Below are 13598 nucleotides of genomic sequence, written 5' to 3' on the forward strand. Positions count from 1 at the left end.
CTGCTTCCTAGGTATAAGAACAAATGACTCCCTAAACCCCAGGTTTCCCCATCTGTAAAATGGGATTATTGGGAGGATTAAATAAGATAATGGAGCACCATGCCTGGTTCTTAGTCAGTGCTCAATCAATAGCAGGTGCAGTTTATTCAGTGATCACCCCATCCAGGCCCTTTGCTAAGACTTTTCATAATTATTCAACTTAATGGTAACTACTGCCATAGTCATCCTTATAATCACAGTAAGGTCAAGACCCTGTGTCTATCTATCCAGGTACAAGGGGAAGTCACTTGTTGAGCTTCCAGCCAACATTCCACAAATATCTGCTGAGCATTGCTACGCTCCAGACCAGGTGCTGGGCTCTGGCAGATACAAGGTTCTCCTAATTCTCTCCCATCCATATTAAAGAAATAACACAAACAAGATGTCAGGGAAAAGACCAGACATATTAGCTTTCACTATACATGTAACTGGGTTAATTTCCTTTATTAAACCAAAAACAAGAAGACAAGCTGAAAAAAGTGCGGAAAAGAAAATTTAGTTACGTGTTATTTATAAGAGAACTAAAACAAGCTATGGAAAGAAGTAAAAATCTCTAATGAAGTAGCTCTGTATTTATAAATTATTGAATTATGTTTCAAATGAATAACAAACCACACTGAAGTGAAAAAAAGGACTAATTTAAGTAGCTATTTTTTGGTCATCCTTGTGCAGGAGCCATGCTAATCTTCTCTGTATTGTTCCAGTTTTAGTATCTGTACTGCAAGCACCCCAAGTAACTTTTGAACACAGAACTTTGATATATACGCTCAATCTAAAGATAAAAAGAATTGCAAACAGATACTGAACTCTACCTAATGGGCTTGTTTTTCGTAGCAACTAATTATGAAACTAGTCTCTGTGCATTGGCAGACTGAGTAAAAGGTGAACTATATTGAGGATGTTGAGAGGCAGGTTTCTCACTGTTGTAGAAGGAACATACAAATAGGAAATGGGGAAGGCCAGGAAGAACGCTGTGGTATTGGATGGGAACTGGAGGCATCAGTATGAACTCTTGGATTCATATTTATACGTGTATGTGTTTCCTAGTTCTATCCCCTGAGAGGACCTAGAAGCAATGATACCCTGCGAACAGTGAGCCCAGCTGTGCCCAGCTCCTTGCTTCTAAATACCACAATACCATCCTCCCCTGGGGAAACCAGAGCTGCTAGAAGAAATGGCTGGTTCCTGGGCAAGGCCAGAGAAAATATAGGATGAGCCTAGAGCATCCTTTTGTGTCAGAAAATAAGGAAGTGCTCAACGAATAAGAGAGACACATCAAAAGGACATAGCAGCCACCTTGAATGAGCTCTCACTGGCCAAATCTGGAACAATTTGGTTATCAAGTAAATAATAATAGTAATGAATTTTTAAATTTATTTATTTTTGGCTGCGTTGGGTCTTTCTTGCTGCACGTGGGCTTTCTCTTGTGGAGCATGGGCTCTAGGCGTGCGGGCTTCAATAGTTGTGGCACACGGGCTCAGTAGTTGTGGCACATGGGCTTAGTTGCTCCACGGCATGTGGGATCTTCCCGGACCAGGGATCAAACCCATGTCCTCGGCATTAACAGGCGGTTTCTTAACCACTGGGCCCCCAGGGAAGTCCCAATAATAGTAATGAATTATAACCCATTGAATAAGATAAGAATTCATGTGCCCATCATCCACTCTATGTATGTATACTGTAAGCTCTTCTTTCAGTAGAACATTGACTCATAATAATAGGAAATTTTAGGTCACAATTTTGCAATCATCAGAGAAATAATTAATGTAGATAAAGATCAAGATGCTAAAATCAGAGGGTGAAAACTTGATGAGAAATAAAATATTTATATAGCATCAAAGTACTCCCGTGCGGGCTTCCTTGGTGGCGCAGTGGTTGAGAGTCCGCCTGCCGATGCAAGGGACGCAGGTTCGTGTCCCGGTCTGGGAAGATCCCACATGCCACGGAGCGGCTGGGCCCGTGAGCCATGGCCGCTGAGCCTGCGCGTCCGGAGCCTGTGCTCCGCAACGGGAGAGGCCACAGCAGTGAGAGGCCTGCGTACCGCAAAAAAAAAAAAAAAAAAAAGTACTCCCGTGCAAATTACTTATTATTTATAAAGAGAAAATAGGGATTGTACAGTAGATAAAACTGGTGGACACCACCTTAACCAAGTGATCAAAGTAACCATCACCAGTAAGGCAAATTGACATCAAGTGCTTCTTAATATGATGTATGGAGAAAGACATAGTATCATTTCTGTGGTATCTCTGCCCCAAATGCATAGCCTGAATCTAATCATGAGGAAATCTCTGAAAAATGAAAATCGAGGAATATTTTACAAAATAAATGACCTGTACTCTTCAAAAATGACAATGTCATGGAAGACAAGGGAAGGCTGGGGAACCGTTCTAGAGTTAAGGGAGACTTAAATGTGATGTGTTATTCTGGATTGGAATCTGAACTGGAAAAAAAATGCTCTAAGCTTCACCAAATTTGTATAAGACCTGTAGATTAGATATAATTTTATGTCATCTCTAAATTTCCTGATTTTGCTAATTGTACTGTGGTTATCTGAATGTTCATGTTCTTAGGCAATATACACTGAGGTATTTAGGGGAAAAGGGGCATCATATTTGCAACTTGCCCTCAAGTGTTCAGAAAAAAGCTGTACATAGAATGATAAAGCAAATGTCACAAAATGTGAATAATTGGTGAATCAAGGGGAAGAGTATTTAGGAGTTATTTGTGCTACTCTTCTAATTTTTCTATAACTTTGTCATTATTTCAAAGTAAAAAGTAAAATAGAAAAAAAAGAAAGAAAAAAAAAAACCTGTTTGGATTCTTTTCTTTAAAGAAGCTATTTTCCCTCAAGGAACTCATTCATATGCTTGCCTCTTCGGCAAGTCTAGACTCTTCCTTAGCATTTTAGTCGACATCCCAAACTTTTAGAAACAAATGGAGATTTGTTTATGAGTTCCTCATTCCTCAGCCATGTGGCACTGGTTATGCTCCCTGATCATCAGCCCTTCCTGTCTGGCTCATTGACAGTGTCCACTGAACACTTTTGCATTGCGCCATCTCTGAATCCCCAAGGCTCATCTCCGTACCTGGCCAGAGCGGTAGCGTAGGGTAGGAGTTTGTGAAACTGAAAGATGGAAATATCTGATTGTCTTCAGGGGAATAGCAAGAGTTGGAACTGAGAGGGAATGAAGAGGAACCCCACTGACCTTCTGTGGGGCAAGGGCCCTCATACATGCCTGGACCCTGGACTAGAAAGCTTTGGACCCCAGGGGTGCCTGGAAGCCTCTACCCTGTGTCTGGCTGCCAAGGAGATTTGTCTTGGAATGGGCAATCAGGAGACAGAGCAGTGTAAATTCCCCTCTGCAGGGGCGACTCCGGACTAATCCCATCAGTGTGGTTAAGGGTGAGCAGGTGACAGCTTTGCTAAACTGCACTTCAGGGTCCATTGGAAGTTTACCAGCTCCCTCTGGTTTGTTAAACTCACTGGTGGTAAATGAAGTGAACTCTCTGGCTACCCCTCTGATCTTGTGAGTCTGGGCACAGGGCTTTGGATTTGACTTTCCAAGCTGCCTCGGATCCTCACATCTTGGTTCTTGAAGGCCCTCAGATCGATGGGGCTTGAGGTTGGGATATTTGGAAGTGAGTGGCCATGGATGAGTCTGAGAAGGTGAATGGAGGCCTTAAAAGCCACCCCTGGGATCCTCAGAGCAATGGGAGGAGCCAAGGGACAGTGACAGGTAATGGAGTGAAATGGCCAGATTTTCATTTTAGAAAATTCACTCTAGAAGCTAAAGTTGAAGATCAGAGGGTAGGAAGGGACAACAAGCAAAAAGATCAACGCAGAGGCTGTTACACAAATCCAGGCAAAAACTGGAATGAGAAGTATTATTTAGACCTTGTTCTATAACAGAAACGGCAAACGTAGCATATATCTCACCACCCAAACTTCTTGTTCTCATGGCAAACATTGCTGATCCCTCACTGTCCTCCTCCCTTGTCCTGGGCCTGCGTGGGCAGCTCCCGTAGACGACCACTACCAATCAATCCAAGTAGGCTCACTGAATGAAAGACATTTGCCCTCTCCACTCTCTGTTAGAGAAGGCAAGGAAGAGCATCAGTTGGAGGATATGCTCGCGTTTGCCGACAACTCACTTTGGGTCTGGCCCGACCTTAGGCCCTGGGGGTCAGACCGAGGGTGATACCCCAAGTCAGTCTTTGAGGTCCCTCATGGTGCATTGTGCCTTGCCCTGCTGTACGCCCTCTGTGCTCCCACTCAGTGCTTTCGCACATCCATTAGCTCATTTCAACCTCACAACATTCCTGGAAGATCAAGGTTGTCATCCCCATTTTACCGAGGAGGAAACTGAGACCAGAGACTTCAGGTAGAGTGCCCAAGTTCCACAGGTGGTAGGTGGCAGAACTGGGATTCAAACCAAGGGCTGTCTGGCTCCCAAAGCCCTGGCTCCTTCCACAAGAAGCTTGTTCCAGCTGCAGCAGCTGTTCGAATCTGTCAGGGCCTCATGCAGAAAGCAGGACAGGTTGGGGTGGGACATCTTGGGAACAATGGCTTTCCCTGTCAATAAAATCCCCGGCTTAAAAGGACCTGGGAAACTTGACTTTGGAATCACCCTATCTAACCCCTCTGTGTTGAGCCATGGAGAAGGGAGGCCCTGGCCCCTGGGTGGGGGCAGGGGGATCCCTGAGGGGGATGCTGCACAGATGGTGAGGGGCGGAGGCCTCTTGCAGTGGAAGAGAATAAAGTTTCTGTCCTTGCACAGTTGGAATGAGGGCCCTGGAGCCAAGCGGCCAGGGCCAGGGCAGGGCCAGCCAACCTTTGGCACGTGAAATGCCACCCTGAGCTCATGGCAGATAATTCTGCCATAGCAGGGGGGTAATAATTCATCCCCCCTGGCAGGCATGCATCCTGAAAGCCCTGTCTGTTCCTGCCTCATGGGGTCCCTGTTGGAATGTAGGGGGTCGAGGGGCTGGCCCCAGCTGTGGGCAGAGCTTAGACTGGACCTGGTGGGTGGCGTAGCGTCTGGGCACTGCCTGGGGGCAGAGGGAGCCTTTGTGCTCTGTGCCCTAGGAATCCCACCCCCACCCGCAGTCGCCCTGTTGGGGAGAAATGGCTGACATGCCAGGCTAAGGCCTGCTCTCTCTCCTTCTTCTTCTGGGGCAGCTGGGAGGAGAGTGCTTCCCTAGGTGCAGCCTGGCATCTGACAGATCTACCCCATCACACCTGGGGTGCTCCTTCTGAGCACTGGGAGGGTGAAGGGCAGGGGCCCTCAAACCTGAATGCATGGCACGATCTCCTGGGCAGCTTTAAAAACAGACCAGATCTCAGTCCTCGCCCCCAGAGGCCATGTTCTGTTGTTCTGGGGTGGCACCTGGGCATTGGAAGTGATTCTGAAGGGATCTGGGTTTGAGAACCACCAGTGTGGTGTTTTGAGAGGGTGGTGCTACAGCTGTGTGACCTTGAACACGTGACATAGCAGTTGGTGCCCCAGTTTCCCCATTTGTGAAATGTGGACAGCAACAGTACCTATTTTGTGGGGTCAGTGGGAGGATTCAGTGGGACGATGCTGTAAAGACTCGGCACTGGGCTTCTCTGGTGGTGCAGTGGTTAAGAACCCGCCCGCCAAGGCAGGGGACACGGGTTCGAGCCCTGGTCTGGGAAGATCCCACATGCCGCGGAGCAACTAAGCCCATGCGCCACAACTACTGAACCTGCACTCTAGAGCCCACGAGCCACAACTACTGAAGCCTGTGTGCCACAACTGCTGAAGCTCATGTGCCACAACTACTGAAGCTCGTGTGCCTAGAGCCCGTGCTCTGCAACAAGAGAAGCCACTGCAATGAGAAGCTCACGCACAGCAACCAAGAGTAGCCCCCGCTCTCTGCAACTAGCGAAAGCCCACGTGCAGCAACGAAGACCCAATGCAGCCAAAAATAAATACAAAAAAAAAAAAAGACTTGGCACTGCGCCTGGCATGGAGCACACACCCGGACGCTGTAGACATCTATATCTATTCTATACATAGTTATTGACATTTCTTCGTTTCCCACCTGCCAAGGGGAAATTTTAGGACTTAAAGTCCTAGGGAGAAAATCTAGAGGGCAGAGAGAGGTCCCCTTTGAGGACCACACCAAGAGGGGACCAGAGGAGGCTCTTCACTCTGACAAGGCACGGAGACCTCAGGATCTCGGCTCTCAAAGCACCAAGAACACCATGTGCGTGCGGCTACATCTGGCTTCCGCACCTCCCAGCAGGTTCTCAAGGGGAGGGGTGAGCCTCGCTCAGCTTGGTGCCCGCAAGGCTGGCACACAGGCATCAGTCACATTGGATAGCCCGCGGTGCATGACACAGACCTGCCAGGAGAGCTGGCAGGTCCTCTGAGCAGGGAATTAACTGGTTACAATGCTGGCAGATCCTCTGAGCAGGGAATTAACTGGTTACAATGGCAACAGTAGCTACTGCTTCCTGAACCCCCACCCAGTATTGGGCATCACGCTTAGGGCTTACAAGACCGCACAAGCCTTGTCACTGCTCTTTCTGGCAGGTCATGCTGTCAACCAGGCTGGTAAGGGTGAGCCTAAGCTCACTGAACTCTACAGCCTCTGGCCTCTGTTGGCCATTGAGCTGCCTCAAGCACTGAGCTGGGGTTCAGAGCTGCGTGCCTGCCACAGACAACAGAAACGCCACAGCTTTTTTTGCTGCCCAGGTCCCTGGCTGCAGCCCAGGATGGAGTGTTTAGGTGGAGTATTTTTTCCTGAAGATGGGTTTTCTCATTTTCATAGAATTTCAAGATGGAGAGAGTCACTGGAAATATCCCATCTGCTCTCCAGCCTTAGTGATCTGAGATTGCATTCTAGAGGTTTCTGCCTGGAACCTGACTTAGGGATGGCCTCAACAAATATGCTGCACGAATAAAATGAAAGAAGTGTGGCCCATTCAGTGGCCATGACCTCGGAACCAAGGGTGGCTTGCTCAGCAGACTGTTCATGAACTTGCCCAAGGTTCTGAGACAGATCACTCGGTTATTTGCAGACATTTGTTGAGGGTCTCCTGGGTGCTGATGAACAAGTAGGGAGCAAGCTCTGCTTTCATGGAGCTCAGATTCCAGTGACAGGAGACAGGCCCTAAGCAGGAAAACTAATAAATAAATACCTGCTAGTGAAGAGACGAGAGGGCTTGTGATGGGGACGACTTTATTTATTTTTAAGTTTTTTTTTTTAATTAATTTTATTTATTTATTTTTGGCTGTTTTGGGTCTTCGTTGCTGTGCACAGGCTTTCTCTAGTTGCAGCGAGCAGGGGCTACTCTTCGTTGTGGCACACGGGCTTCTCATTGCACTGGCTTCTCGTTGCGGAGCACGGGCTCTAGGAGTGCAGGCTTCAGTAGTTGTGGCACGCGGGCTCGGTAGTTGTGGCTCACGGGCTCTAGAGCGCAGGCTCAGTAGTTGTGGTGCACGGGCTTAGTTGCTCCGTGGCATGTGGGATCTTCCTGGACCAGGGCTTGAACCCGTGTCTCCTGCATTGGCAGGCAGATTCTTAACCACTGCGCCATCAGGGAAGCCCGATGGGGATGACTTTAGACTCAGCATTGAGGGACAGTTTCCCTGGGGAAGCTGAGACCTGAGTGACCAGAGGGAGGCAACCACGCACAGGTGCAGGCACCAGTGTACCAGGCAGAGGGATGCAAAGCTGATGCAAAGGCTGGGGAGGATGGGGTGGAGAGCAGATGGGACTGGTGCTGGCGAGGGGGTCAGAGAGGGGAGGCCATGGTCCAGATTACCTAAAACCCAGCCATGTTTGGCTTGCTTGGGACTAGGGTCAGCCCTAGTGGAGTCTGAGTTGTGAGTGGGACATGTTCCCATCAGCCTCTGCCATGGCAGGTGTCGCATTGTGCTTCTGACCTGTCTGTACTGTGGGGATTGGGACCCTCGTCATTGCCCAGGGCCACAGGGACAGTGCCCAGCTACCAGGCAAGGCAGGGGCTCTGCCGAGGCTGGCCTGTAGCTGGGGGAGGCCGGGGAGGGAAGGCCTGGCTGAATGAGTGTGTGTGTGTGTGTGTTTGGGAAGCTAGTCTAAATCCAAGTCACCCATCAGTGGTTTGAGAACTCCTTGGAGGTACCTAAGCCACCACGTGAAGGGCCATTAAGCCACATGGGAGAAGCTATTCCCTTCCAATCCCATCCCTCTGATTACATCAAGGACAATATCCACTTGCTGCTGGTTTGCCCTTTATGTCCCTTGAACATTTGCTAATCTTCCTTTTTACACAAAGCGCTTTGGCCGGCCTCACCGGCACGGTGTCCAGTGGGATGCGACAGTGCTGCTTGTTCTGTGTCGCATCCCGGTCACCTTGTGTTTGTGGTCACTGGCTTTCTTTTTACTATTGTAATATTCCTACTTAAAAAAAAATTTTTTAAGACTTTTTGTTTTCATTTTTGCTGACAGCTTATAAAGCTTCCCTTTGAAATAAAATTATTTTAGTAAAAAGAATGAAATGATTGAAAAAAGAAATAGAAAACTATACTGAAGATGGTAGAGGGAAATGACAAAGATCACAACGAGGGTCTGTACATGAAGGACTGAAGTTTGAGAACATGGGACTAAGTGATGCTCAAGGCTCCCTCCCTGGGGTTCTCTCTCTGCAGCTGAAGGCGGGGCTGCAAGGTAGTGTCTGCATACCTTTGGGAATGGCTTGCTTCTCCTCTTCACTGGGAGGGGCCTGGTTGTCAGCCTGAGTTGGATTCTTCTGCCCTAGTTCATAATCCAGATCAGTTTCTAGCAACAAGGCCGATTCTCATAACAAAGTATTGTTTTAAAGTTATTAAATGTCTGTGTTATGATAAGGATGCAGACCATAGCATTTAGTCAAGACTTTTAAATCAAGCTTTTGATCACGTATTTATTTAGGTATATTCCACCTTGTTGCAAAAAAAGGTATTGTGGCAATTTACAAAAATAGATAAAATACAATATAATAAAAATAAAGAGATCAGGGTAAAGGTAAAAGCAGAAAGCCAGAATGAAGCCAGAGTCCAGTAGGAGACCCAGTACAATTGTTAAAAATAATCTCAAATTTGACTTTGAGCTTCCCATTAGCCAGAGCAAGGAAGAAAACCTGACTGGTTACAAAATTCCTAACAACAGTTAGTTTGGGGCTTTGGTGTAAAAACAGACCTGGTTCAACTCTTGACTCTACTACTTGTTAGATTTGTGACCCTGAGCAGGTTGCTTAACGCTTCTGAACTTGAGGTTCACTCCCTGTAATAGGGAAAAGTAATGCCAACCTTGGGGTTCCTGGGTGGATTAGTGATAATGTATGTAAAGGTGACTTCAAGCTCTAGGAGGGTACTGCTTGGGCCCTCAGCTGCCCTTTGTCCTCACTAAGCTGCAGGTCTTCAGCCATAAAAGGGAGTTGACATCTGTCCCCTCTGTGCAGCATGTCAGAAGCATAGCTGGATTCTAACCTAGTACTCCCTAACTCCTATCCAGGGCTCCCTGACAACCATCCAGTGCTGTGTCCTCCTGTCACCAGAGTGGTTTCCAGTGCTGTCATGGAGGAAAAGGTGCTTTAGAACATACGGGCTTTCAGTAGCCCTCAAGTCATTCCCAGGAAAAACGCCCAGCCTCACATTTAGGGCTGCCTCCCAGACAGAGCAAATTAAATATTAAGGTCTAGAAATCTCTTGGGAGGACTCAAAGGTGGCAGCCAAAGCCCCTTCACGTAGCATGTTGTTCAGAAACACCAGAGACAACTTCCTTTGCTGTCACAGCTGAGGTCGGTAGGAAAAGCTAGCCCTCTCCTTCTTTGTTTGAAGTACCTGTTACCGACTGTAATAAATCCCACAACAAAAACTCTTCCCTGCCTCCTGTCACCGATAGAACAAAATCCAGTTGTCTTGGAATTTTCTTTTCTCTGATTTGGCATTCAAGGCTCTTTATAAACTGACCCCAACCTCCTTCTTGGGTCTCCTATGTAGATGCAATTCGTGGCTTGGCTACACTGGTTAAAAGCAACGACCACCATTTCTGGAGCTGCTGCTAGAGTGACACAGAGTTGGCAAAGAACATGTGCTGACCAGCCCTGAAAACCTGACTGTGCTACAGGCTAAGCTGTTATGCTTGGGTAAGTCCCTTTACCTCAGTTTCCTCGTCTGTAAAATGGACACACTCAGAGTACATCCCTTCCACTGTTGTGAAGATGCAAGAATATGCACATGGCTTGCTTAGCCCACTGTTGATGCTCAAGTTATATTACCGATTTGGAAACCTGGCTTTCCACTTGACCCTGCCTCCACTTAACCTCTCTGGGCTCCAGTTTGACTATCTGTAAAATGAGGAAAATAACTGTACCTACAACATAACCCACATACAAGGGCCTGAAAACAGAAGGGGCTTAGTGAATGTTTAGAGGCTGCAGCCAGCATCCTCTCCCCGAGAAAACCATTTTGCTTGTCCTTTTCCAAAATTGGTCCATTCCAACTTTCCCTTTTCTAAGACTAATGGGGAAAGAGGAGCCTGAACATTTCTCACGTGGTTGGGCTGTGATATCACGAAAGACAGAGTCTTCTAAAACCCACACCCAGGGCCAAGGGAAACGCTGGGACTTGCAGCCCCCTGAAGACTTTCTAAGTGGAGCCCTCAGAGTTCAGTTGGGCGGGGGAGGCTGGATGTGTCCGCCACTATGAGTCAGGCCTTGCTTGGCTGGGCGCCATCATTCCCCTTTACTTCGGGAGTGAGTTACGGCTTAAACAAAACAACATCACCTGACAATGCCTGAAAGAAATGTATCCTGCACAAAATGCATTTCTTTACACTCTTGGGTATGCAGCTGGGTGTTCATATATACAGATACCTGGGAGCTGGCATGGGGACAGAATGAAAGAAGCAGGGTCCGGGGTTGTGTAGAGATCAGCAGTAAACACCCCTCAAAGGTGTTGGGATGACTTGGGTGCTGGGTGGTCTATTGCCTAGCTGCCTCTGAGCGTGGAGAATAAAGGATAAAGACAAAGCCCTTCTGGAAGGAGATCAGCTGGGTCCTGTTCCCAGTGTGGCCCTGAGCCATTCTCTAAACCTTTCTGGGCCTATTTCTCCTTTGTAGATATAGGGAGTCAGACCGGAGAACTTCTTCCAGTTCTAAAAATACTGTTCAAAGCAGATGTGGGGCAGGCCTGAAGGTCTTGTCTCCGGGGCTGCTGGGTCTGAGGCTCGGGGGAGCCCACCTGTGCACCCTCAGCCCCAAGTCCTGGGCTCGGGGCAGCCCTGGCACCATTATCTCTGAAGCCAGGAAAAGTCTGATCCACAGATCCCTTTCTCCTTCCCTCCCAGCTTTCACCTCTGACTCCTCCCTGCACCCAGAAGGTCCGAAGCCTCCTCTGGACCTGGTTGCCCAGATCTCAGCCTCCCCCGGTCCCCCAGGCCAGCCCACCAAATAACCAGGTTAGGACTGACAAGGAAGAAGAAACCTGTTTCATCCTGGTGCCACCCAGCCTCAGGCCTAGGGTCTTGCTCGTGGCCGACCTGGAGGTATCCCTGAGTGCGTATAGGTTGTGGGTTCAAAGGCCCAGAGAGAAAGGATGAGGTGGACCCCAGGCGCAAAGGCTCTGGGAGGGACTGGGGAGAGGTCCCACAGCCTGGGTATGTGGCCAAAGCCAGCACTTCTGGGTGAAAAGGGAGCCTCGGGGCCTGGCCCAGTTCCCCACCCTGGTAGAGTCGCTGCTGACAGGCAGCTGCCTGCAGCCTTCTCAGCTGCTGCTGCAGAAACAAGTGACGGCACTGATGAAGAATAAGAGAAAATAAAAATGAGTACGGGGCGGGGGGTCTTGGAACGGGGGCTGGTATTTTTTCTCGGGGTGTGGTTTCTGCTCAGTGGCTGGGTGACTGTGGAGGTTTGGAATGTGGTCAGACAGCGGGTGGGGTGGGGATTGGGGGCTGGCCAAAGGCATGGAACAAGGACATTAGCCCATTAGCCAAAGGGCCCAAAGCCCCAGGGCCACCAACAGCTCCGTCAGAACAGGGGCCTGGGGTGGCACGCAGAGCTGGGCCTCCACCCAACACTAGTGTGTTGGTCCCAAAGGCCTCTGGTTTTGAGTAGCCCCGGGGAAGGGAGATAGACTTGAGAGAACAAGAGAAATGAGGGGAGAGGGGAGAGGGTTGGAGGTAGGGGAGAGGTTAGGGTAGAGCATGGTCAGGTCTCATCTGTAAAATGGGCTTGCCGGATCAAAAGTGAGGCCTCAGTCTCCTCACCTGTTAAATGGGCTTAACTGTCTCTACCTCCAAGGGTGTCAGGAGGATTAAGTGGGTTAGTGCACATGAAGCTCTTGGCAGTGCTGTGCAAATGTAAGTGATTATTACTCCACTGAGTGTTGAGGAAGCTTGACGCTGGCTGTGCCCACTGCCTAGCACCTAGCTCCAGGCCTGGGCCCAGTAAATAAATATTTGCTGAGGGAGTCCCTTGCAGGAGTCACTGTGGGGAGCCCCCCATGCCCACGGCCACTCCTCTCCCGTGAGCCCAGGTCTCGCTCAGACCACGAAGTGGAGGGTATAGGTGAGCTGGTGACCGTTGTCCCAGGCGTAGAGCACCCGCTCCTTGGGGTTGTAGTCGATCTGGGTGGTGTAGGCGTGCTCGTTGAGGAAGGGCAGCTGCGGGCGGGCGTCGGTGCCCGTGTGCGTGTCGAAGGCATAGGCCACATGGCCCTCCCGCTGGTTGTAGGTGTCCACGGCGTACAGGATGCCGCACACCAGGAAGCAGTTCCCGTAGGAGTTTCGCCGCAGCCACGTCTTCCACGTGGTCTCACGGTGCACCGACAGGTCGCCGGGGTCCAGGCGGCTCAGCACGATCACCTCGGACTGGGCCTCGTGGTGGTCATCCGCAGCGGGATAGATGACCCACAGGCCGCTCTCGTCCACGGCGAAGTCAATGTCCGAGTGGCCGCGCCACTTCCAGGGTGTGGTGTCCTCGTACACCGCGTCGGGCAGCATCGCCCAGGAGGCCACAAAGCGCTGCCGCAGGTCGTACTTGATGATGTTCTTGGTGAAGGCGCGGTTGTAGTAGAAGGCGCCCTGGTACACCACGTGGCCTGTGCCGATCCAGTTGTAGGGCAGCTTGTACATGTTACTCCAGCGGCCTGCGTGCGGAGGGCGGAAGGTCACACCAGAGCTTCCCGAAAAAACCCCAGCCCACCCCAGGGACCAGGGAGGCCAGGGACCAGGGCTCTTGGGTGGCCCAGCAAGGATACTGAGAGAGCTATGGGCCTGGAGCTGGGCCAGTTATCTGATCCCATCAAGACAGTCCCATGAAGGAGGTACTATTATTATCCCATTTGCCGGGGAGAGAACAGGCTCAGAGGTTCAAGATCACTGGTTGTGGAACAGCACAGCCAGGATTTAGATACAGGCTGTTCCCAGCCCCTGTGCTTTGTTTCAGGGCGTTTGCCCACGCTGCTTCCTCTGCCTAGACTGCCATTTCCCGTCCTGTCTGCCTGGGGAATGCCTCAGCATCACCTCCTCCGGAAAGTCTTCCCTGATCTCCAGGCTGGGTTCCCATA

The 13598-nt window shown here is 49.7% G+C and overlaps 1 protein-coding gene and 1 non-coding gene across 3 annotated transcripts in view; both read right to left on the reverse strand.

Moving 5' to 3' along the window:
* Nucleotides 1-663: 663 nt before the first annotated feature.
* LOC137228501 (U6 spliceosomal RNA) lies at nucleotides 664-767 on the reverse strand. Its single transcript, XR_010945290.1, has one exon. It is a non-coding gene; the product is annotated as a U6 spliceosomal RNA (small nuclear RNA).
* Nucleotides 768-8926: 8159 nt separating this feature from the next.
* The window catches only part of OLFML2A (olfactomedin like 2A), a 33425-nt gene continuing 28753 nt past the window's right edge, over nucleotides 8927-13598 (reverse strand). For both annotated transcript variants that reach the window (XM_067743346.1, XM_067743345.1), the window contains exon 8: nucleotides 8927-13178. In XM_067743346.1, the coding sequence (XP_067599447.1) occupies nucleotides 12574-13178 (605 nt within the window). In that variant the 3' untranslated portion in view covers nucleotides 8927-12573. The remainder of the gene's footprint in view (nucleotides 13179-13598) is intronic.

Source organism: Pseudorca crassidens, chromosome 7 (assembly GCF_039906515.1).
Source record: "Pseudorca crassidens isolate mPseCra1 chromosome 7, mPseCra1.hap1, whole genome shotgun sequence".
Taxonomy (NCBI): Eukaryota; Metazoa; Chordata; class Mammalia; order Artiodactyla; family Delphinidae; genus Pseudorca; species Pseudorca crassidens.